This window comes from Dermacentor albipictus, chromosome 9, assembly GCF_038994185.2.
Source record: "Dermacentor albipictus isolate Rhodes 1998 colony chromosome 9, USDA_Dalb.pri_finalv2, whole genome shotgun sequence".
In the NCBI taxonomy this organism is placed as follows: domain Eukaryota; kingdom Metazoa; phylum Arthropoda; class Arachnida; order Ixodida; family Ixodidae; genus Dermacentor; species Dermacentor albipictus.
In genome coordinates, this window is record NC_091829.1 from 30224539 (window position 1) to 30249376 (window position 24838).

General features: G+C 44.2%; 1 protein-coding gene across 7 annotated transcripts in view; it reads left to right on the plus strand.

Annotated features, from left to right (window-relative positions):
• Positions 1 to 3923: 3923 nt before the first annotated feature.
• LOC135917971 (uncharacterized) overlaps positions 3924 to 24838 on the plus strand; it is a 67779-nt gene continuing 46864 nt past the window's right edge. For 5 of the 7 annotated variants that reach the window (XM_070526242.1, XM_065451616.2, XM_070526243.1 and 2 more), the window contains exons 1-6: positions 3924 to 4397; positions 8339 to 8413; positions 8829 to 8966; positions 21919 to 21971; positions 22178 to 22301; positions 22557 to 22642. In XM_070526242.1, the coding sequence (XP_070382343.1) occupies positions 21951 to 21971; positions 22178 to 22301; positions 22557 to 22642 (231 nt within the window). In that variant the 5' untranslated portion in view covers positions 3924 to 4397; positions 8339 to 8413; positions 8829 to 8966; positions 21919 to 21950. The remainder of the gene's footprint in view (positions 4398 to 8338; positions 8414 to 8828; positions 8967 to 21918; positions 21972 to 22177; positions 22302 to 22556; positions 22643 to 24838) is intronic. The other 2 variants (XR_010569482.2, XR_010569485.2) reach the window with 2 other exon arrangements.

Sequence of the window (24838 nt, forward strand, 5' to 3'; positions counted from 1 at the left end):
AAGTTAGAATGTGTATTGCTCGAACTTGCACTCGTCGCACTGTTGATTCAAAACTGCTGTTATCGTGGCTTCCAGATGAAAATCTTGATGCGTGCTGGCAGCTGTGAGATGTAGCCGAGTGGTTTGGACCAACGTTGATCGAAGCACTTGATAAGGTGAAGGCGAGGCTAATGGTTCGATTCCAGCGCGTCGCGTACTTATCGTAGATATAGATATATGTTCGCTACAATTTCGCAATTTTTTTTTTACTTCGGGTAAAAGGTGTGTCGCGGTACGTTCAGCTCATGGCTAGGATACGGGCAAACATGATCGGCCTATTTCTTAGCTCGTAACTGTACTTTCTATTAAAAGCCTACAAATGTTACTGCCTCATTACAAGCCACCACCTTATTAGCTATTGGATGCGCTTAGTCTGTTAGCCCGTTCGCGCACATTTTGAATGATATTCAACGAATCACAATATATTAAAAATAAGCAAAGCATGCTGGGGTTGCTTAGTGGCTATGGTGTTGGGCTGCTAAGCACGAGGTCGCGGGATCGAATCCCGGCGAAATGCGAAAACAACCGTGTACTTAGATTTATGCGTACGTTAAGGAACCCCAGTTGGTGCAAATTCCCCGAGTCCCCCACTAGGACGTGCCTCGTAATCAGATCGTGGTTTCGGCACGTAAAACGCCATAATTGAATTTTTAAAAAATAATGCGCATTGGCGCACCGAATAAAACGAGCGCTAACGTGACTCAAAGCCGTGTACTACTACTACACGGCCCACGTAATCAGCCATTGTAAGCCGCGATACAAGGCCAAGGTGCCATCACAAAGAAAGTCAACGAGAGGGGACATACGGCTGAAACAGGAAATACGTCACGCTAGTATTAATCCCGTCCGTTAGCAGCCGCGAGCATCGGAAAAGAAGAATGCGAAATGAAGTCAAACTACATCGTTTTACTTTTTTTACTCCTTCCTGCTTGAACGGAAAAGTTCTGCGTACAGATGAACTTATACTTGGCGACTTATCTTTCTTGCGTTACCTAGCAACAAGCTAACGGCACGCCGGACGAGCCAGGTGCATGCGTCATGCGCATGACACGCCATCGAAGCGAGCGAGACCGGCCGCGCATGTGAAGCTCGCCTTTTCGGCGACCCGTGTTCGTTTCTTCTCCCCCCCCCCCTTTTTTTTTCTTTTCAATGTAGCCTGATTTGTTGGGCTTTCGGCGTATTCTTGCAGTGTCCGCTCTTGTTGAATTTCTTTCTCTGCGGTGTCATTCTCGGCTGAGTGGATTTACCGGACGAAGCAGAACGATGCGCAGTACGAAAGAAAGGGCTTCGGCATGGCGACTGTGAGACTAAAAACGAGCATGAAAGAAAGAAATAGAAAAACGACCCTTTTTCTACCAAGTAACCCGTATTTCGCGTGAGCGTACTTTCATTTCTTTCGAAGCGCCGACACAGAACAGATCTCGTGCCTCTCAGAGCGCCGAGTCATTTCAGGGGCTTAATCCATCCGCTGCACAGGACGCTACTTTTGCCGATGACGTCATCTGCAGCTCCGATCGCCCATTCCTATCTACGTCGTCCACCATCCGCCGTGACAGCTGCGCTGCTGAACTGATTCTTGGCGCTTTGCCAACTTCTATCACTTGAGCTTCAAACACCCACATCGCGAATCTACAAAATGGAAGCCTATACGATCATGCGAAAAAGAGAGAGAAGCTTCGAGCCAGTTTGCGTTATCACTGCCGCATGTCGCCAATGGAGAGCAGAAGCATTCGACTTCGCACGACTGCTGTGCGCAGTAATTGAATTAATGGAATCAGAAAAGTCAGCGGTGTCTGCCAGTATCTTTTTTGTAAGGATTACTTTCAAACACACGCGTACCACCGCATGCGATAGGCTGCACTGACTAATGCGCGCGCGTACCATATTCTTGCTAAAAAAAAAAGAAAGAAACTGGCCTGCCCAGCTTTCGTGGGTATATGTGTGCTCATAGCAGTCAAGCCGTACACGCTACACATGAAGGTAAGGGGGAAGAAAGTGAGTGCGTGTTAAAACGCTCGGTTACGATCTTGCGCTCAACTCGTTGATGACGGCACCTTGTGAAATGACCGGGATAACCGGTTCCATGTGGACAGCTCAGTATAGCCTTTACGAGTGAACGTCCTCTTCAATCAAGCGGCTGCTGCTGAACACGAAGTCGCAGGTTCGATTGCCAACTCCACGGAACGCATTACGTTTGGGACCTTAGCGAAAGCACACGTATCCGTGTTTTGGGTAGACTACGGGTAGTTTAAATTAATTGACATCGTTGCTTGAGAGTTGCTTGTGCGATACTGTTGTTCGCATTATCGCTTTAAGCGCGTCTTTGTAATGTCGTGCTGCTATATGGACTTGTCTGTCATAACGCAACCTTATAACTGCGTGCAAATGCTTATGCGTTGTATGTTGCAACTGTATGATGTGTTCAAGAGCGAAGAAGTCGCCTGCGCCGTACTCGTGTCCCGACACCTCCTTATCTGACGTCAATAAACATTTCAGAAATCGAGGGCCTCCATTCTAATTGCTTATTGCCGCGTAGCAGCGCCTAAGCAAACCGTAAAAAGTTGCAAAGAGCCCAAATGAGCACGCTTGCTTCATCCGCTTCGGTAGTGCAGTCGATTCGCCGTTCGCTTGCGGAACCAGAAGGTCCTGGGTTCGAATCTGGAGCGCATTGCACTGGGTTCCGAGTGCTAAATAGCGTACCTGGCGTTGCGACAACTGCAAACGCGTTGCGAAAATCTATCCACTACGAAACCTTTCAAAGGCGAATTACGGCTGTGCCCCTGGGGATCTTTTTCATTAGTATATTTTTAAACAAAAAGAAAGCGCCCGTACACATCAACAACTCTAAAGGCCTCACCGGCGTTCGTTTTGATGGCGCCTCGCGAAAGTTTCTCGCTCGTATTTCGCAGGAACGTGGTTCGATCCCTAGAGAGACTTACGATTACTCTATTAAGATATGAAACTTTTTTTTTTCAATTAGTAGACGTCATTTACTCTCTTTTTCACAAAGAAAACAAGGTTAAAGATTAGAAAAAAGCGTTGAGTATGGAATTTAATAAAACAACAAAAATTCGTGGGAAAAAAAAACGAAATTCACTGTGGTACGTGTCTTTTATTTTTTAATCACCATATTATAGCCAGGCTGTTCACCTCTACCAATCGGCGATTCTTTCGTGGCGGTCCACAGAAAACTAGGCTTTCTGGAAATCGACGATTTAGCTCAAAAAAACACACGTAGCGCACGCGCACACGGGCGGCATGGTGTCGCCGTGCGTGATGGATCGCGGCGAGAGGTCGCCGAAAAATGGGTTGGCGCTGCTGTAAGTTTCCTGCGTAGAAGCGAGTGGCGTTAGTGCGAGGTGCACCTGAATACGCATGTCTCGGTTTACGTATAAAACCACACATACGTAACGTAACGTATGCACGCGGTATAGTTAGAATCTGAGCTATGGCTAGGCCACGCAAAATATAAGAACTCCCGAGGGGCAACGGGAATACGATGCGCGTTAAGGTTAAGTGGAGGGTAACAGCTTCGCTAGCAATCCACCTTCACGGAGTGGATTGGGCCTTCGAATTTTTTCTCACCATATGCACGGCTCCGGTGGTCATCCACTTTCACAAAGTGAAATGACCCTGACCTTTCTTTCTTTTTTTCGTTTTGCGGAAGGGTAGTTCAGTAACATAGGTCAAGTTGTTTGTGGGGGCTACGTCGTTATTATTGCGGCCTCGGGAAACCTTAGCGTGCGCCTGCGTGAGCACTGTTTGCTTCTGCGCCATAATGACAGTAATTGATATGCGGAATCTGATAATTCCAACACAAAGATCTTCAGGAATACCATCCCCAGCAAATAAAACGCGGAGTCGCGCCAGTGGCATTAGCGCAATGGTTAAGGCGCCACGCTGCTGCGCAGACGGTCGCAGGTTCGATTCCCTCTGCGGAGGCTGCAAGAGCGCCCGTGTATACCACGCACTGCATGCATGTCGATGGTGGTAAAAAGTAATCTTGGCATATTGGATACGGCGTTCAACATAACAAGAGCGTTGTGTGGCATGTAAAGTCCGCTGAATTCCTTTTTTTTTTTTTGAGTAAGCTTGCCGGAAGTAGGCTTTGCTTGACAACATCCGCCCACTCAGTTTGCAAATGGCGTTCGAACAGCGGAGGGCGTCGGTCCGCAACCTTGCCTTCATGGATGTAAGCACTGATTTTTGTGCGCGTTTTAACGGTGTGTTACGAGAAGACAAATCGGCGGCATCAGCGCAAGGCGAAACGAGCACTAAGAAAGCTGCGGATTCCAGCCGGCGTTTGTGTAAGGAGGGCCTAGGCACTACCGGCCATGGGCGGGAACCAGACGCCGACGGCGAGTACCATTCCAATCGTTTTTCCTTTATTTTTTCTGATGCCTCACTTCTAATAATGCAGTTGCTAAGCTTTGCCAGTTGTTAATCTACTCGACGCAGGAATACAAATCCAATGCATTCAATGTCTCTCAGTTTTGGGGTGTTCTGTGGTTCGACACATTCGTAAATTTCATGAATGTACGGTGTATGTCCACTTCATTAAATTCTAAGGACTACTCAAATGAGTGCTTAGTGAACTGAATGCAAGAGAGGTGGTGCGTTACAAAAAAGAATGTCGATAAAAAAATTGTTCGCTGCCTTATTCACGTGTTATTCAGCAACGTGTGCCTCCGATTTGGACTACTAGAAAGAAGAAAAAAACGAAAGAAGAAACGCGGGTTCCTCAGAAAATAATTATTACTGGTTTCACTTCATAGAAGTGGTGGCAATTCTAATTTAGGCTATAACTGTTGATACAATAACTACAGTGTAATATAAAACAATACAAGTATATTGCATGTGTAGAATAACTTGCTCATTTAGCAGAGGGAACACAACTAGAGAAACTGAATTTCAGTGATAAAGATTTCATTCGTAATGCCTGGTGTGATTGCAGAGTTGATGTCAGCTAGGACTGAAAGCGTTATCCTCAGCCAGAAATTCTGTGGTCGCACCACCTTCGAGAATCGGAATGTTCAGAGAAATGCTTTGCTATGGCAGTGAATGTATTCTCCCAGCCAGCGTAATTACACACTATGGAAAAGTTGCTGCGGCACCAATGCATGTCATTGCATATTTTAGAGTCCGCGTTTTTTGAAACATTGCAAGACACAATGCTTCTAATAAATTGTTACGCGTTAAGCATTGGCTTGCTTTTATTGTGAAATTACGACTTCCCCTTACAGTCGTTTGAAGAGCAATTATATATTGAGTAAATTGAACTTTGTAAATTAGTTGTTACTCCATAAAAAAGGTATTATATGCAAGCAATATCTTGTTCTTTAATTAACCCCATAATGCCCAAACGCAGTTACATATTACGGTACGTAAAATCAACTTGTGTTCCTTTTTTTTTTCTTTTTGTGGCCAAGACGAGTACATTTGCAGCAAGAAAAAAGGTCGATTAAAATGTTCTGTTAGTAAATGCTTTAATGGTAATTATTTATTTAGTAATTAATGTTTTACGACGTCCACGGCAGGAACCTCGCTCCAGCGTATTAAAGACGTTAGTATAGGTTATGAGTTAGGTTCACTTGCTTAAATTTATTTTTTGAGCTCTGAAACTCAGGGTCTAGTATAAAGGATGCGCTGGGCATTACAGAGTTAAGACTCATCTTGTCGAGATGATAATTACACAGTCAAGTATCATAAGCTACGACGCGCACGAGCACACAAATGTGAAGAGTTAACCGCGCGAATTGCGTCAGACAGATACAATCTTGACTGCGGCTGACACACAGGTGAGGCATGCGAGCATGCCTTTGTTACAAGGGGAAAGCCTTCTATTTTATTGTTATTATTAAATGTATTTAAGGAGATGTTGGTGCCTATGTGTGGCGCCGGCTACTCCTCTTACGCTATAGTTATCGTCGGAAAATTGGCAACGATGACAAAACTGGACTAATAAACACATGAACAAACATTCGCGTACTAAGTGTCAGTACTGCAATATAAATAAATGGTCGCGCAACAGAACAGCTCACACAGCATAAGTACTCACAAAACCGAAGTGTTCACATGCAACACGTGAGTTAACGCAGCATAAATGTTCACAACACCAAAGTTTTCACATAGAAGACGTTGGGCACTTACGAATGAAAATGAAAATGAAAATGAAAATGAAATTACATGAAAATGAAGGCACAATGAACATGTAATTAGGGGTGCCTGTTAATAACAATGCGAGAAATAACTGTTGTATGGCTTAGTATATTTGTCATATTCTTTATTCATCCAAAAATTGTACTAAAACGGGCAGCGATGTTTTTATGTTGGCCATGGAACTAAAATTTTTCCTAAGGATAGCGGCCGTCAATCCAAGCCATGTAGTTTTTCCGAAAGGTTCTGGCGGGGAGCATCATGATATTGTTAAGGTGTATAAGGTGTTCTATGTCTTCTTCAGCCTGTTCACATGAGCATGTAGCACTGCTAGTTTTCCTTATCCTGCACAGGAAGCTTTTAGTGTTAGGCAGTGCCTAGCCGAAGCTTATGAACGGTTGTTTCAGCAAATCTACCAATTTTAAACGGAGCACTGAATTCTATTCCAGGATCTATATTATATAATTGAGAGTTCTGCGCACCATTTATGAAACAAGTTTCCTTGGAGAACCTACCGCATAGTTTGTTATATAGACATCGCGCATCACTCTCCGCTAGAGGAAGTAGTGATGATTCATTCTCTTGATGTGCTGCACGTGCCGGGTGATCAGCTGCTACATTCCCTATGATTTCACGGTGACTTGAAATTCACTGGAATGTTAAGGCCTGTTGTAGATCTGTCGCCATGGCGTATGTATTCTGTATTTCGTATGTCGATGTGCTGGTTACAATTGTGCGCCACGTTAGCACGATTGATAAGGAGAGTTAACCGCAAGAATTGCGTCAGACAGATATAAAGTTGACTGGCCCGCGAGCGTGCCTTTCATTCAAAGCGAAGGCCTAGAGTGGCTCAAACCCACGATGGTCTGGAAAACACAGCGTTCGGTAGAGAAAGTCGTGTCAGCTCGCCTTGCGCATACACGTGACCTTGCCACTGCTGGCGGGTTCGTCGTCGTCGTCTTCCACAGCTGGGTCCGATGCCACTCATCATGCAAAAAAAAAGGATACGTTAAATAACGTAGGGTTAATTAGGGCGCCTGAACACACGACCTTCGCTGTAAGTCGCACCCTCGACCTTTGGTATTAATTAGGACAATGTTAATTAAGGCACAGTTAATTAACTTGGCGTCAATTCAGGCACTCGGACCCACGACATCTGGTGGAAGTAAACAAGTAATCTAAACAAGTAAACGATCTCGCACCCCTGTGTGGCCGCGCTTTAACCTGGGCGCTCAATATCAAAACCAGCACCACAGGTTCCAGCAAGACGAAAAACATAGTGACAGTACTGTTAAAGTTATATTTTACTAACATAGCAAAGCGCACGTCTTTTTCGTTGACCCTAAAATGCCGGTAGTATTTGTAAAGGTGAGCCGTCCACATATATTCCGAGTGCAATATCTTACAGAGAACACAGACGGCAGGCAGCGCTGTCCGCGTTGTTTCGCTTCCACTTTCCGTGGGAGATCAACATTCGTGACCACCTAAAAGGCGTTAACAATAGCACCTAACTTCATCCACTCTTAAGTAGGGCGTCATATGCTCGACATTAAAAGCTTTCACGCCAGGCCTTAGCAACGTTTTCGCAAGGGCCAGGTTCTTGAATCCATTATGCTTCGGGTATCTTAAATAAGGACCTCAGTGTGTGTGTGTGTGTGTGTGTGTGTGTGTGTGTGTGTGTGTGTGTGTGTGTGTGTTATATGTATATGCGTGTGTGTGCAACTACGCACTGCCACCTACAAACAAGGCCCCCTTGAATCCCAGGAGCCAAACGATTGTTTTCCCCTCTTTATCTTTCTGACGCAATTTATTTCTCAAAACGGCAAGTTGGGCGACTCGGACCATCGTCCAAATCGGCGTGTTCTTTTTTTTTTCATTCTTTGGCGCTGTTTGATTTTGACAATTTCTTCGCATTGGGACGCTGCCCTCGCCGCAACAGTGGGCGGTGTAGCCAGCGCTGATATCGCGGCTTGCTTTGACCTTGGCTGCCATTTTGCCTTATGTCGGTGAATGTGGTCGCTTGCAAGAGTGCTCACCTGATTTCGCGAGCAGCTTTGGTTTCTGCCCTCTGACCGCAGCTCACGCTGCTTTTTCGTAGGCAACACAGAGTGGCCGAAAGAATGCTTACTGCTCGTTTTTGTAGGGCATTACCGTGGCTCGTGGTTCGAACAATGCGGGAACGGACAGCCGGGCCAAGCTACGTTTCCCAGCAGAAGAGGTGAGAACAATTCTTGCAACTGTTTCGCAATAATTACGCACAACCAGCATTTCGCACAGCAGCTATGCGAAATGCCTCCCACTCCTTTTGCTGTGAAACGCTTTCTTTTTGTTGCTCGCAGAGTAGGCTTATCAACCATTAGACGAAATCCATACAGCTACCAGTCCATGTGCAGCATACCAACGAATTTGATGTCGACGTGTCGAAAATACAAAATCGTTCCTATCACGTTTTGTGGTTGCGGCCATTTCTTCGTGCTTCAACGTTGCCTTTGCCGCAGTGGCAGGCGTTGTAGCCTGCGCAAATATCGCGGCTTCCTTTCGCGTTGGCTGCCATTTTTCTATTCGTTGGTGCATGTGATTCAGCGCGAGAGGGCTCACCTGCTTTCGTGAGTAATATTAGATTGTGTCTTCAGGCATCAACTTTGTCGAAGGCGGCACAAAATTGGCTAAAGGAATGCTGACTGCCCGTGCATCTAGGACTTCCCGTGGCTCGTGGTTCGAAAACCGGGGGAACGAACAGTCGAGCCAAGTTCCGTTTTCCAGGTGACGAGGTGAGCGCAATCCTTTCAATTGCTTTGAAGTGAAGTAATTACACGCAATGAACATGTTGTGTAGCAGCTAAGCGATGCGTACCTTTCACTGATATGTGCAGTAAAATGCTTTTTGCCTGCTCGCGAAGTAGGTGTTTCAACAGTTAGACAAGTGCACTAGAGCTGCGAGTTCCATTCAGCACCTCGCCGAATGTGATGTCGGCGCGTTGAAAAGATAACCTGTTCGTTCCACATTCCGACACGACTTTCAAAACTTGCTGAGGGCGCATTCAAGGACGACGTCTTGTGATGTTTTTGATGGTTTATGCCGTGGCACCATCGACGGAAGACGTGCCGAATCAGGTGTATACCAAGAACAATTAAATTATGCCGAAAATAATATATTACGCAGATGCAAGGCATATGCTGGAATCTATTCAAAGCGAAGCCTCCTATATATAAATACCATCCAGCTAACGCTGATGCATAAAATTGTTTAATTTCATCCTACACAACGAGCAAGTTTATGCAATGTTTATGCCCAACCATCCCCTCGTAATTTTTTTTTATAATTGTGCACTACACGGTTCAGAAGCTATTCCGAAATGCGAACACCCAATCAGGCGCATGCACTGTATGACACACCTTCGCAGTGATGTCACGAGGACGAAGGGGATGTGTGATACTTGTGGAGGAAAGAATGCTGATGGCCGGTGTGTGCACAGAGAACTAAAACACATTTGTAGTCACGCGTATTCGAGCCAGCATCTTTTAAAAAAATAGCGTGGTTCGGCAGCTTTGCGTAGGCGGTCACAGACGGCCATGTACTTCCTGCTGTTGCGGCTACATACTCATCTTCCCGAGTATCTTTGAAGAGCGATCCTATCGTATGCGAAATCGGTTGTTCTGTGTTCGTGAGCGCAATAAGTTAAAATTAGGAACAATAAGGTTTACGTTGTGCATGCTGCTTTAAGAGTGAAACCAGGGCGTTGCATACCACTTTGTTTTTGCCCGTGCCTTATTCCTTGTGGACGATCTTCGAAACTTTGTGTGCAGTACGGGCTTTACGTTAGTAGCTTTCGGGAACTGTGTTTTCACTTCTGCGTTCACGTCATTGTTTAGGAGTTAATTGTGGATCCTCAGCTTTTGCATCGCATTCTAATATGAACTCGTTCATATATCAGCATGTCACTCATCAGTGATATGCTGAGCAAGATAACAGGGTTGCGAAGCAACGACGTTGACATGACGATCGTTATCATGACTATGTCGTCGATGGCTCGACTACTTACTGGTGTTGCAGAAAAAAAGTTGCACAGTGGGGTGTAGAATGTTTATGGTTGCAACTTGTAAGTGAATAGCTATTACTTTATTTTTGCCTCTCTCGCCCGTTTCCGTCGATGATCGTCGGTCTGTGGTTAGACTGGACAAGAAGACAGGCTCGTTGGCTGGTCCATTAGTATGTTAGTTCGCTGGTTCAATTCATTAGTTGTCTCGTCCACTCATTCGTTCATTGGTTCGTTCAGGCTATTCGCTTACACTGGCGATCAGAAAAGCGCAGTGATGCGACCATCGGCCACGAGATGGCGCTGGAGCAGCACGCGTCACCTGGGACGTCTGTCTGCGGCGGCTGCTGTGAATCGCGCCCACGCGCTGCCTCTCGCGCTGCCTCTCGCGGTCTCCAGATTAGCGAGGCAGTCGCACCGCACTCGGCTCCATTCGCAACGTGTCAAACGATGCAGATTGTTTGCACCTGTCTATACATCGCGGAATGAAAACGCCTGTGGAACTGCGCCCAAATTTCACATTAGGCAGTATCGTAATTTTCGGTAAATTTTTTCGTGCTTCCCCGCCGTTTTTATCCTTGACGTTGTGTGGTGGTCTTCGTACTATAGCCTTGTCATTTTCTCTATTTGTCACAAACTCGCACGGACTGACACAATTCTTCGCCTTCACACAAAGAAGAGGATGAATAATGTGATAACATGGCCAGGGCTTAAGATGGGACATGACTGCAGACAGACAGACGGCTACAGCACAGTGGACGACAGCGTAACCATAACGTTGTACACGTCGTACATGTATTGCAACCCTTGAGCAAGAACTAAGAAATTTTGCGCACCTCGCTCACACACAATGCAGTTTGCGTATCTTTTCCCTCTCTATACCTGGACAGAGTTTTTCTCTAAGAACATATTAGATAGAAGCAGCGTCTTGCCGTTTATATAACCATGTAGTCCCAGCATAGTTCCACATCAAGGAAAATAAAGCAACTTGTTCCCATTTATTTCTGGCCCCGGAGAGTACAAGTACGGACAAAATTAATTGGAACACGGAACCTGTTGTCGAAATGCATATAAATGCTCTCTAGCAGCCTCATGAGAAAGCGTGAAATTGCATTACGCATGCTTGCAGTCCGGCAATCACAGTAGTTCCATCCCAATGTCTTCTAGCAGCTCTGAGGCTGCTGGAGGGCGTTGGGCATTGCAGTCGGCCGCCGCTCCCGTGTTCTAATTACTTTTGACCACACATCTACATTTGCATAAAATATTACTATTAAATGTTGTTCCAGAAAAATGCTAATTCGTATAGAATTATTTGTCAGTAACTTGTTTTTGAATACCTGCAACTGCACCCTCGCTCCGGCGTACTAAAAACCTATTGAAATATTAAATACGCCACTACAGGACACGAGTTAAGTTTCCTTTGCTAAAATTAGAATTTTGAGCTCTGAAACTCGGCATAGTATAAATGATGCGTCGGTCATTGCAGCGTTCGGGCTAATCTTCTCTAGATAACAAATTTAGGTAAGTCTCGTCAGCACCTACGCGCTTGAGTACGCACTTGTGTGATCTCATTGGAGTGATTGATGAGACGAGGTAACCGAGCAAATCACATCAAGCAGGTATAAAATTGTGACTGCGGCCAGCTGACACGCAAGCGAAGCCCTCGAGGCTGTTTTTGTTAACTCGATGTTGTATGTATACATATATATGGTGTTCAAAGTTACTTTCCGGGTTACAAAACAAAAAAAAGATGCGAAGAGGAGCACACAGAAGCCATTTGTTTAGCTAGGTTATGCGGCCAGGCGGTCGCAAACTGTCAGGATAATTGTCATCGTAATGCCTGTATTTAATTAAATTCGATAATTAACTTCTTATCTACTGCAGTTAGCATGTATGTTTATAATGAAAACACAGAGACGCTGCCATTTGATGACTATTCCATTTTGTGCAATTTTAGTAACGCGCCTGTGTCCCGAGATATGCACGTCTGAAATTTCAGCCCAGGCCGTCTAATTACACATGTGACACGGCGGCACCCGCTATGAGGCTCCTCCCTTGTGTGACGCGGCTGTTCGGCATGGCGCTCCGTCTGACAAGAATGTGGGATGATAGGCGACGGTGATTACTTTTCGTTCTTGGCCACCGTTTTCGTTCGTGGCCAGTAAAACCGAAGTATGACTGTGAGGGCGATGTGAGAGGAACCTCGTTTCCTTGAGCAATTGCTAGTAGAGTGGGTGACAAGACGCCGTGCCGCTTAAGACGTCTTATGCAATCAGGTGCAGCGATACTGCTCTGCTTTTTTATATAATAATGGCAGCTTTGTTTGCAGAATCATTGAAGTTGATGCCATCTCACAACATAAAGGGACAACGTCAGCTGCCATACAGCACATTATTAACCACTAAAGTTTTCAGGGCACCTTGCACATGCGTGAAGAGAATTTACTGCCTTGCGTTGTCAGTGCTTAGGAAACGCGGGTTAATGGCCCGTATTCTCTTTGTCACCTTATTAAATTTATAAAATATCTACCAGTCCCCATGACAGAGCATTTAATTGTGTCAATGTAGTCAAATTCATATTTATTTAGTTACACACAACTCCGATTCCGGCATTACTTCGCAAGAAGTGGGAATAAAAGAACAAAAAAGTGCAGTGTAAATCCATGGCCTACATAGAAACAAAACTTACACACATTTTAGAAATTTCCTTCAAATATACCATTGTTCACACAATATTAGTTTCGTCTGATATCAAATCTCACTTAACTTAGAACCAAAGGTTTAAATGTTCGAAATGCTTGACTTCCACCACAACACACTACATGAACCGTTCTCACGTCGAGTCGACAACTCTGCGCTGCGTTTCCGGGTCGACGCTTATACAGGCGGTAGCTATTCTCATCTTCATGTCGTTGGCATCGGTGGCCTTCACTGCGTAAACGCGATCTTTCACGTAGCAACACAAAAAAGGAGTCCAGTGGAGAGAGATCAGGGGATCTCGGCAGCCAAAACATCTCTCCTTCGCGCCCAATCCACTGCCGTGGAAATGTACAGTTTAACCAGTTCTTTGCAGTGGAGGAGAAATGTGGTGGCGCTCCGTCATGCTGGAACCAAACTTGCCGCAATTCGTTGAGAGGGAGACTGGAGGCAAATTTATCGGTGACACCAGCAAGAATTTCGTGCGCATAATTTTTGCCATCGAGCTTCCCTTCGAAGAAGTGAGGTCAATGATTCTTTCCCCAAGTATGCCACACCATACATTTAGACCGCAGCGAATTTGGTGGTTCTGTTGCCGCAGTCAGTAAGGATTTGCTTGCGACTAATAGTGAGCATTGTGAATGTTCACTGGGCAGTTCCTGAAAAATCGAGCCTCATCAGTCCAAATCACTCTTTGTACGGAATCCTTCTCTTGGTCAATTTTTAATAGGGCCCAATTACAGAAGTGTGCCCGATTATCAAAGTCTGCCTCATTTAGGTCCCGATGAAGACTCGCATGGTATGGATGAAATTCGTTCTTCTTTTTAGAACGTTATGCACTGTTCCCACGCTTTTCCCGCATTGTTTAGGAATCTCTCCGATCCTTACATTTGGCATTGCATGCACGCAGGCAAGGACGTCAATTAAAAAGTCCTCAACAATGATGCTCTTTTTGGGCTATCTTTTTTGACAAACTGAGCCTGTTGTCTGAAAACGTCTGAAAATTCTAACAAATGTTGCTTTGGTTGGAACTCGTCGATCCGGACGGCGAGAAGCGTACAGACTCATTGCTAACGCGGCATTGACGTTCATCTCCGCTATTGATAGCACTACATCATTTTTTCTGCCGTAGAATAGTACCCCGACTCAGATGAAGCAACCGTTTCTCAACGAAGAAGGTCCCAATGCAGGGCTTGCTTCTTCCAACGGCCCAGCTTAGTAGAGGCAATCAGTGGCAAAGGCAAAGGCACATAATGGAAGCTCAGGGGTTCACTCGATCCGTTTGCAAGGGGATACCTGATCTGTTCGGCACTTTCGCAAAACCGCGTAGAATAAAAAAAATATCGTCAGGCATACACCGAAGTGCACTACTCACGCCAGTTCGCAGTCGTCGTCCAATTTCACTGCAGTTTTTCAAGCGTAGCCAATGCAGGGCCCTCAAATCACGCTTCGGACAGGCACAGCGTCCCTGGAACACCACTGGCAACTAAGGTGTTGCCGGGCGCCCGTCACATTTGTTTCATGCTTAGCGCTTGCATGACTTTCAGCCTTCTAAATGCAAAAACAAATAAATAAATAAAACCAAAGCCAGTATCGTAATCCTGCACTTGATTGCTACGACAGTACGTGTACGGTGGCACCACGCTTTGTCGCCAACTCTGCGAGTCATTGCTTCAAAACAGAGCTCGGCCAAGCCGCCACGCAAAGCCGTCCTTCGGTTTCGCTGGCCACGAACGAAAACGGTGGCCGAGAACGAAAAGTAATCACCGTCGCCTCTCACCCCACATTCTTGTCAGAGGGAGTGCCATACGCAACAGCTGCGACGCACTAGGGAGGAGCCTCATAGCGGGTGCCGCCGTGTCGCATGCGTAAAATTTCAGACGTGCATATCTCGAGACACAGGTGCGTTACTAAAATTGCACAAAATGGAATAGTCACCAAATCGCACCGCCTCCGTGTTTTCATTATAACCGTACATGCTAACTGCAGTAAATAAAAAGTTAGTTATCGAATTTGATTAAATATTTGCATTACGACGACAATTATTTTCAAATTGCGACCGCCTAGCCGCGTAACCTAGGTAGAAAAATGGCTTCTGTGTACTCCTCTTCAGATTTTTTTTTAAAAACCCGGAAAGCAACTAGGAACGCCCTATATATATATATATATATATATATATATATATATATATATATATATATATATATATATATGTATATGTATATGTATAATGTCGGAACTACAAATCGGGAGCGCCATAGTCCATTCACGAGTTTAGCCTATACATATCTTTCTTTTTATGCGTCCCTTTTGATTATTTCTGCATTGTTCTTTTTTCTTTCTTTTTCCATTTGCTTCCCACGCATATACCATTTTTACATGCTATAATTAGTGTATGTTGCGTTCTGGCTGAGCAGCTTACCAGTGCTGTTATTGTGCTTCCACTTCGTTTGGTTGTGTACCTCTAGGATAGGCTTCATAGAACGACAGAAAGCTGAGCTATTTGGTAAGGATTCACATTCTGTGTACATGTCTTCACCTGTCATTGAATTGTGTAGTTTCTGCGTTTTCTTTCCCAAGCTAATTCTGCCGACTGTGTTAATTGTACACCTTCTTTTCTTTTTCTAATGCTCACCCATGTATGTGGTGCATAGTTCCTGTGTTTCCATTATGTAATTCCCCCCCTAGTGTAATGCCCGAATGGGCGAAATGTAGGTATATAAATAAATAAATAAATAAATAAACGCGCGCTCATCAGATCACGCTGACGGAAAGTATCGCGTAACCTCCTTGTCATCGAGAAAGTTCGAGATCTATATGATACCCGCGCTCTGAGCACGATGTATAATTAAAGTACAATGATATTCTGCTACTGCGTAAATAAATTTCGTGTATGATGCTTTTAAAACATGTTATCAGTTTACCTGTCACATGTTGCTATGTGTGTATGGTCTCCTGGGCCCCGTCAAGCTGTTTTCTTGCAGCTTTTAGCCCAGGAGGCGAACTAGGATATTTTCTGGTAAATAAGGAGAATCGAATTGAGTAGAATTAAGAAGGGCGGCGAAAATTGTGAGCGACTCGGTATTGTGGCCGGAGGAGAATTTGCTAATAGTGAATGCCCAGCGTGCCAGTGTGAACGGTAGATCAATGAAAAGACGGCACTGCCAAAACATTGTAGAGGACAATTTTTCTCGAGAGCAACCAGCCGGCAAGTGTCTCCACGGCGACCTCGTTAAATATCCGAAGTCTGCGAGGTGCGTCTTTATTGTTTGAGCACGTCTCGAAAAATTTCGGCAGCATATTACACTTCTTCAACACGTAAAGGCGAAAGCCTACTGCACACGTGGCAATGCATTGTTGCACTTTCGGAGGGGTCAGAATTCTTGCACTTTCTTTCTTTCTTTCTTTCTTTCTTTCTTTCTTTCTTTCTTTCTTTCTTTCTTTCTTTCTTTCTTTCTTTCTTTCTTTCTTTCTTTCTTCGTTCACTGGACTAGATACCGCTTTTTTCGGGTATGAGCCATTGCAACGAAACATTTAAGGCCTTCGCCTTAGCGGGGAAGAGGGATGGCAACTCGCGAAATATACTCGTGAAGGGTAGCCCTTAATTGCAGGCTGCTCTTAATTTGAAATAAACGATGAATTGTTTTTCTTCGTAACTGCTGACCAAACGCTTAGTAAGGTTTGCGGATTCGGTTAGTTGCTGGTCCTGAATAAGCATGAAGACCCATTAACCGATGTGTAGAAAGCGCGAGCAGCCCGCATTAGGGCAAATTTACACATCTGCCAGGCCACGCATGAACGCGGTTGCACTTTGTGAATACAATAACACGGGTGCACTTCATTCTGTAAATATACTTCTACATAGCTTCTCGTCTGCGCTTTCCCGCGTAACAATATCAAAACCAGTAGGGGCCGCCAAGCATCGTCTACGGACACAATGCATACAGAGCTCTGCTTTGAGCTGACGTTCACATGACAACGTGACGATGGCCACGTCATTAGTGGCACGATTGGTCAACTACTGTGGCAGGAAAAAATACGCAAATCTAAATTTGTACATCGCGTGCGTCGTCGTTGACGATGATGCTTAAGCAGCGGCGCAGGAGCGCGTGTTGTGGAGTATTTGTGGTTGCGCCTTTTAGCGATTAACTTTTATTTTTATTTTTTGCCTCTTTCACCCGTTTTCGTGAATGATGGGTGGTTGGGGTTCGAACTTGGTAAGGAAAACGCTCGTTCATTCACTGATTCGTCCGCTAGTTTGCTCATTCGGTGGTTCATTAGCCCGCCCGTTCAGTACAGTTCGTTCATTCATTCATTAGTTCGTTCGTTAGTTCCCACTTGCAGTGGTTCATTAGTTGGCCCATTGGCTAGTTCGCTCATTCTGGATTTTCGCTTACGATAGAAATATTCCGTGATGGTTTGTGCGGTGCAGAAATCACCGCAGACCACCGCATGCAGACGGCTAATCGCACAGTGAAGCTTAGCGTAACGATCACGTAAACAACCTGAACAGTGCAGTAAAGCTATCCTTTATACGCGCTATCCACAGGTTAGCCATTCTGCATGCTCCACTGGGTTTGTCAGTGTGACACCATAGCTACAGAGTCCTAAACATGTCTAAACATCTGGCATACTTTTCTGTGCATAACCCTGTCATCTCCATTCTTCTATCGACGACATAAGTCGCCTTTGTCCACGTGACATCGCAGCGTAGATTTCTAATACTGCGTAACCGCCTGATTCAGTGTATGAATTTGGTCATAGCTTGTGACCGGCGTAGTCCACAAACATAAAATATTGCACGAAAGTGAAATTCTGACCATTGTGGTGGATAAAAATATGCAGTGTATGGGATTAAACGGTGCACAGGATGAAAATGAGCACAATTTTATGCATCGCCGTTTGATGTACAGCATTTGTTTACACGCTTAACATAAGCTTCGCTTCACATAGATTCCAAAAAGTGCAGAGGATTTGCATATTTTCTTTGTCTGTCATGCATCAGACATTTCAGAGTGTGAATTCGGGCCGACAGATTCATTGCAAGTTGTACAACAGCGTGACAATCCAGGATCAAAATTAGACTCCAAAACATAGATTTACTTTTGTGTACTTTCCTTCTTTCCTTCAGCCGTGTTTTGTTTACTTATTAGGCAATGTAATTGATACTGAACCGTTCTGAGCAGAACCATCAATTCCTAGTCAAAACGTGTGTTTAGATTCTGTCGTTCATCTTGCCACGCGAGAAACCACGTTATCCTACTTAATTCATTACTCACTGTTCTTACGATGAGCGTAGTCAAGCGATCGCAGTTGCGAAGTTGGGACAGTAGAACGCGTAGAAATGTGTCAGAGGAATCAAACAGGAGTCTAGTTGTGCTTTTCACCTCTTGCGATATTGTAAAGCAGAAATTTTGTTGTATACATTTGAGTGCTTTAGACAATGCATTATAGTTATCCTGGCAGTCACGCAACACTGGGTTCTCTATGGGTCGAAATGTTATGTCTGCGGCACCATTCTAAATGGGTTGAAAAAACAATGTTACGAGTTTGCTTGTTACTACAAATATTCTGACAGTGCAAAAATGGGCAAATACACGCGATGCGCGCGAACACAGAGGAAATTTGATACAAATAATTGAAAATGCACAATATAACATTACTTCGTCATTCTGAGACACCATAACTAGTTATGCAATAGAGCAGCCTCATCCACGCTCAAGCACGACAAAACCAACCGGCAAATCTCCTTTCTTCACGAGTATTTGTCGCTTTTGTTAGTTGTTGCTCAAGCTGACCCCATCGGTTCGTGTGGTTACCCATTGCACTACAAAGCATCAGGCGCGAAAGGTGACCGTAGAAAATGGAAGTAATAAATATAGGAAGCCAACCCCCAAGAAAGAAATTAGAACAGTCATATCCTCACCGCCATCAGCGTATTTATGTTGTTCTACCAGCTATTTCCAATAACCCTTGTCTTGCGCCATCTGATTACATTTTATGTTTGCAACCTTTCTTACAACACTAATTCCCTGCCGTAGAAGACGTGTGGCGGTTGGGTTTGTCGTGCGTTAGTATCGCATGGATTCGGTAACGCTGCCACGTTATAAATTCTGGTATCGTGGAACGAATGGTTGAGGCCCTTCAGTAGAAACTAAAATTTTGCGCTTTGTTACTGTTTTCATTTTTCCGCCTCTTATGAGACCAAGGAATTCGAGCTGCCACCTGAGGCCACCACAACAAACACTGCCGGGCCATTCTTTGCAATAACGTTTCTTCTTCTTCTTATGACACATAGTACTTATGTACTTATCCTCGCCTTTTCCCTACCCGCCGTGGTTGCTCAGTGGCTATGGTGTTAGGCTGCTAAGCACGAGGTCGCGGGATCGAATCCCGGCCACGGCGGCCGCATTTCGATGGGGAGCGAAAACATCCGTGTACTTAGATTTAGGTGCGCGTTAAAGAACCCCAGGTGGTCGAAATTTCCGGAGTCCTCCACTACGGCGTGCCTCATAATCAGAAAGTGGTTTTGGCAGGTAAAACCCCATAATTTAATTTTTAACTTTTTTCGCCTTTTCCAGAATTGTTCACTTGCTCGGGGTTGGTGCAATGTTCCTGTGCTTCACCTGCGTTTACTTTACTGTCCATCATTAGCTGTGCAGCAGCATATTATTCTCTAACGTCTCGCAAGAAAACAAGCTGGCGCCTTGCTTTATCTAGGACTATGTAGGTGAATAACTGTCTTCGAGGCACGAACATCTAGTGGTTCGAGAGCCACATCTGGGGCGATCACTTTCAGAGGCGATCAAACCGGATCTGTGCGAGTGTACGGCTGAAAGCGTTTCTGGATATGTGCCAAGTTCGCTATCTGAGTCTTTCTTTCAGACATGCATACATAGGTGTACGGTTGATGAGAAGGCAAAAAAAAAAGCCGCTAAATCGTAGCTTCGCAATGCTCACTTCCCCCGTGTGTGCATCGGTGCAGCAGTACGCAGAGCAACAGACAGCACAGGGCAAATATATTTAGATGGAAGACTCGGAAACCAGGCTCACGCGGTGCACCATAAAATGAAACGTGCAATAAATTCAACAACGTGTAATTGTAGGCAAATAATACAAATAAGAGAGAAATAGTGGCAGGGAAATGCACAAAGAGAATAGTTAACGAAAGACGTCTCGAAGGAAATTATAAGAAAATTCACGGATCGAGCTGTGAGATAAGTCAAACCTGTTTAGTAAAGACGGCAAAGCATATTTTAGATTTTGAAAACCGTAGTTCGTGCGTGGGTGAGACACAAACCAGTATTCGTGGTGTCGTGTAGGGTAGTAGTGAATGTCGGTGTACAGGTTAGCAACTTCGGATAAAAATAATATCCCGTGTTCAATCTGCGATTTGTCTAGCTCTAAAAGAAGGTAATAGTACATGTTGGATAAGAGCATGATGCGATTGGTTGCAAACAGTGGTTTAAAATGCCATCTGTAACGTACGCAGCAATTGCTCCAAATGCATTCTTCTGCTTAAGTGAGAGCTTCATGAACTTTGTTTGTGTTGTACTGTCCCATACAAAAATGCAGTATTTCGTTTGCGATTCAAATATCGCGTGGTACAATGTAACCATTGCTTTCACAGCTAATAAATACTGAAATTTTTTTATGACTCCAATTGCACCGGCAAGTTCACATTGCCGATGCTCAGTGCGAGCATCCCATAACATAAATTCATTGAAATGTATTTCCACAGTTTTGACTGCATTTGTAATTTCTATGGCATTTCCTCCTAAGGTAAGAGTAGCGCTGACAGAAAGAGCTTGATTTTCATTTCAGAAAAACGTGGCTTTAATTTTGTTGGTGTTGATAAGGATATAATGTTTAACAGGCCTAGAGTGCAACTTATCTAAGATGTTATTTGCTTGTTTGGTCAAATCAATCGCATTACTGCCCGTCGTCTGCATACATAATATATTGAATATTAGTATCTATTGGTATTAAATCATTATTATAAATAATGAATAGCAAAGTACCAAGCAAGCAACTTTCAGGAACGCCGCGTTCAATAGTATTGCAGGAAGAATCATGGTCGCCGATAACCACATATTTAATAAGGTCACGTAAAAAACTAGATATTAAGTCTAACGAAATACCTCACTCCTCCTCATAAGCTTGAAGTCTTAAAAGAAGTATTTTATGATTCATTCTGTCAAACGATTTCGAGAAATCTATAGATATTCCTGAAGTAATAATTTGTTTTCTAGATCATTAGGAATGAGTTCTATGTGTCGGCAATGTAACTTCGGTAGAATATTTTTCGACGAGTTTACTCGCGTCTATTGTGGACCAAATAAAGTTGTTTCACTCATTCACTCACTCTAAAGCCAAACTGATTACTTGTTATTAAACCATATTTTTCAAAAGAAATGAGAAAACGCACATAGATAATTCGCTCTAATCCCTTGGAAAGAATTATTAAAATAAATAAGGGCCTACAATTACTGAGAACTTCCTCAGCACTTCCTCCATGAAGAATAACCACATTCGCTGTTTCATCTCTGATAGAAAAATACCGGTACAGAGAGACAAATTATAAATATATGTCGGATTGGGCAAATAACATAATACTGCAGGTTGCATTCTCAATCCAAAAATGTCTGCGCATTTTCCGATTTTCATAGGTCTAAAAGCGGTTACCATATCACCACAATCACGCTAAATAAGACCCATGGTATCGTGTGGATTATTTTTCACGTAATCAAGAAAACTAGGGTCATGCTCATATTTAACAGGGGAGGTTGAACAGTGGTTAAGCTTGTCAGTTAATTCTGCCCAACCGCAGTTTACACCGTCAATTGTAAGAGAAACAGGGGAACAAGATCGATCATAGCTTAAGATCGTGTTTAATCTACTCCAGAGGGCATTTTGATCACCAAGCCCTTCAAAAAGCGTAAGTGCTGGTCGTTCTTAGATTTCCTTAATGTGACGTTTGGCTTATTGCAGAATGTTTTGAAAACTATGAAATCAAAGGAGACATGAATCAGCGAAAACTTTTGGTATGTATTGTTCTTCTTACAAATCATTTTAGGGACGCCGGACGTTATCCATGGCTTACGAGCTTATTTGGTTTACTGTGTACTATGGATGGCGTGCAGAGTAGACGGTCAGGGTTGCGTGTCCTCATCTCTTTCACCGCACTTCTAAATAGACATGCGATGTCCTTTTCTTTTCTTTTTCATCGGTGCCGAAAATGAACCACAAGAGATCGACATGGTCGTGTGCTCGACGCATCTGCTGGACAAAGACTATGCTGGTCTTTATTGCGTCATCACCGGGACATGAGTCAGGGCAACACGGTGGTCTACTGTACGAGTCAGGCTGGCAAGGTGAGCGCTTCGAAGACGTGACGTACTGCGTCGCAATCTTTCCATTGCCTTTCGCTCTGCCAACTGTCTATAAAACTATTGCATCAAATCGAGTACGCCAATGCTTCTTGCATTTCTTAGCAATGAAATCTGAACGAGACGCTACAAATGTTTATTTCCTAACTTTTTATTTAAAAATGAATCAAATAAGGATTTATAGCTAGTGATGCTACAATTCTTCTACATGACTGATGCTATTACCACCAAAAATTGCAGACAGAGCGAGCTTGAGCCCATCCAGTGAAGTAGCGCATCAAGGACAGGGGAGGAAGAAAGTTGCAGACGTGCTTTGCCTAAAAAGGGTACGTTCACTGGAAAATAGCGTGAAAGCGTCTGCGTCGTTCACACCTCGTATGTGGCGCTGGTGGCCAATTAACATTTAGCTATCAGCAAACGATCACCCTGCATTGCTGTTTCGCGCGCGCCGCCTCAATAGCTGCATTTATCCCTCTAGAATTTCAGTAGCGATACTTGTATTATCCTCGTAATCCGCTTTCCTGTCGTATAATCCCTGGTAAAAATTAGTTCACAGATACCCTCTATGACATCCCCCATAATCCCCGAGTTTCTCTGGTATCATCATCATCATCATCATAATCATCATCATCATCATTATCAGCCTGGTTACGCCCACTGCAGGGCAAAGGCCTCTCCCATATTTCTCCAACAACCCCGGTCATGTACTAATTGTGGCCATGCCGTCCCTGCAAACTTCTTAATCTCATCCGCCCATCTAACTTTCTGCCGCCCCCTGCTACGCTTCCCTTCCCTTGGAATCCAGTCCGTAACCCTTAATGACCATCGGTTATCTTCCCTCCTCATTATATGTCCTGCCCATGCCCATTTCTTTTTCTTGATTTCAACTAAGATGTCATTAACTCGCGTTTGTTCCCTCACCCAATCTGCTCTTTTCTTATCCCTTAACGTTACACCTATCATTCTTCTTTCCATAGCTCGTTGCGTCGTCCTCAATTTGAGTAGAACCCTTTTCGTAAGCCTCCAGGTTTCTGCCCCGTAGGTGAGTACTGGTAAGACACCGCTATTATACACTTTTCTCTTTAGGGATAATGGCAACCTGCTGTTCATGATCTGAGAATGCCTGCCAAACGCACCCCAGCCCATTCTTATTCCTCTGGTTATTTCCGTCTCATGATCCGGATCCGTAGTCACTACCTGCCCTAAGTAGATGTATTCCCTTACGACTTCCAGTGCCTCGCTGCCAATTGTAAATTGCTGTTCTCTTCCGAGACTGTTAAACATTACTTTAGTTTCCTGCAGATTAATTTTTAAACCCACTCTTCTGCTTTGCCTCTCCAGGTCAGTGAGCATGCATTGCAATTGGTCCCCTGAGTTACTAAGCAAGGCAATATCATCAGTGAATCGCAAGTTACTAAGGTATTCTCCATCAACTTTTATCCCCAATTCTTCCCAATCCAGGTCTCTGAATACCTCCTGTAAACACGCTGTGAATAGCATTGGAGAGATCGTATCTCCCTGTCTGACGCCTTTCTTTATTGGGATTTTGTTGCTTTCTTTATGGAGGACTACGGTGGCTGTGGAGCCGCTATAGATATCTTTCAGTATTTTTACATACGGCTCGTCTACACCCTGATTCCGTAATGCCTGCATGACTGCTGAGGTTTCGACAGAATCAAATGCTTTCTCGTAATCAATGAAAGCTATATATAAGGGTTGGTTATATTCCGCACATTTCTCTATAACCTGATTGATAGTGTGAATATGGTCTATTGTTGAGTAGCCTTTACGGAATCCTGCCTGATCCTTTGGTTGAGAGAAGTCTAAGGTGTTACTTATTCTATTTGCGATTACCTTAGTAAATACTTTGTAGGCAACGGACAGCAAGCTTATCGGTCTATAATTTTTCAAGTCTTTTGTGTCCCCTTTCTTATGGATTAGGATTATGTTAGCGTTTTTCCAAGATTCCGGTACGCTCGACGTTATGAGGCATTGCGTATACAGGGTGGCCAGTTTCTGTAGAACAATCTGCCCACCATCCTTCAACAAATCTGCTGTTACCTGATCCTCCCCAGCTGCCTTCCCCCTTTGCATATCTCCCAAGGCTTTCTTTACTTCTTCCGGCGTTACCTGTGGGATTTCGAATTCGTCTAGACTATTTTCTCTTCCATTATCGTCGTGGGTGCCACTGGTACCGTATAAGTCTCTATAGAACTCCTCAGCCACTTGAACTATCTCATCCATATTAGTAATGATATTGCCGGCTTTGTCTCTTAACGCATGCATCTGATTCTTGCCAATTCCCAGTTTCTTCTTCACTGTTTTTAGGCTTCCTCCGTTCCTGAGAGCATGTTCAATTCTATCCATATTATACTTCCTTATGTCAGCTGTCTTAAGCTTGTTGATTAACTTCGAAAGTTCTGCCAGTTCTATTCTAGCTGTAGGGTTAGAGGCTTTCTTACATTGGCGTTTCTTGATCAGATCTTTCGTCTCCTGCGATAGTTCACTGGTATCCTGCCTAA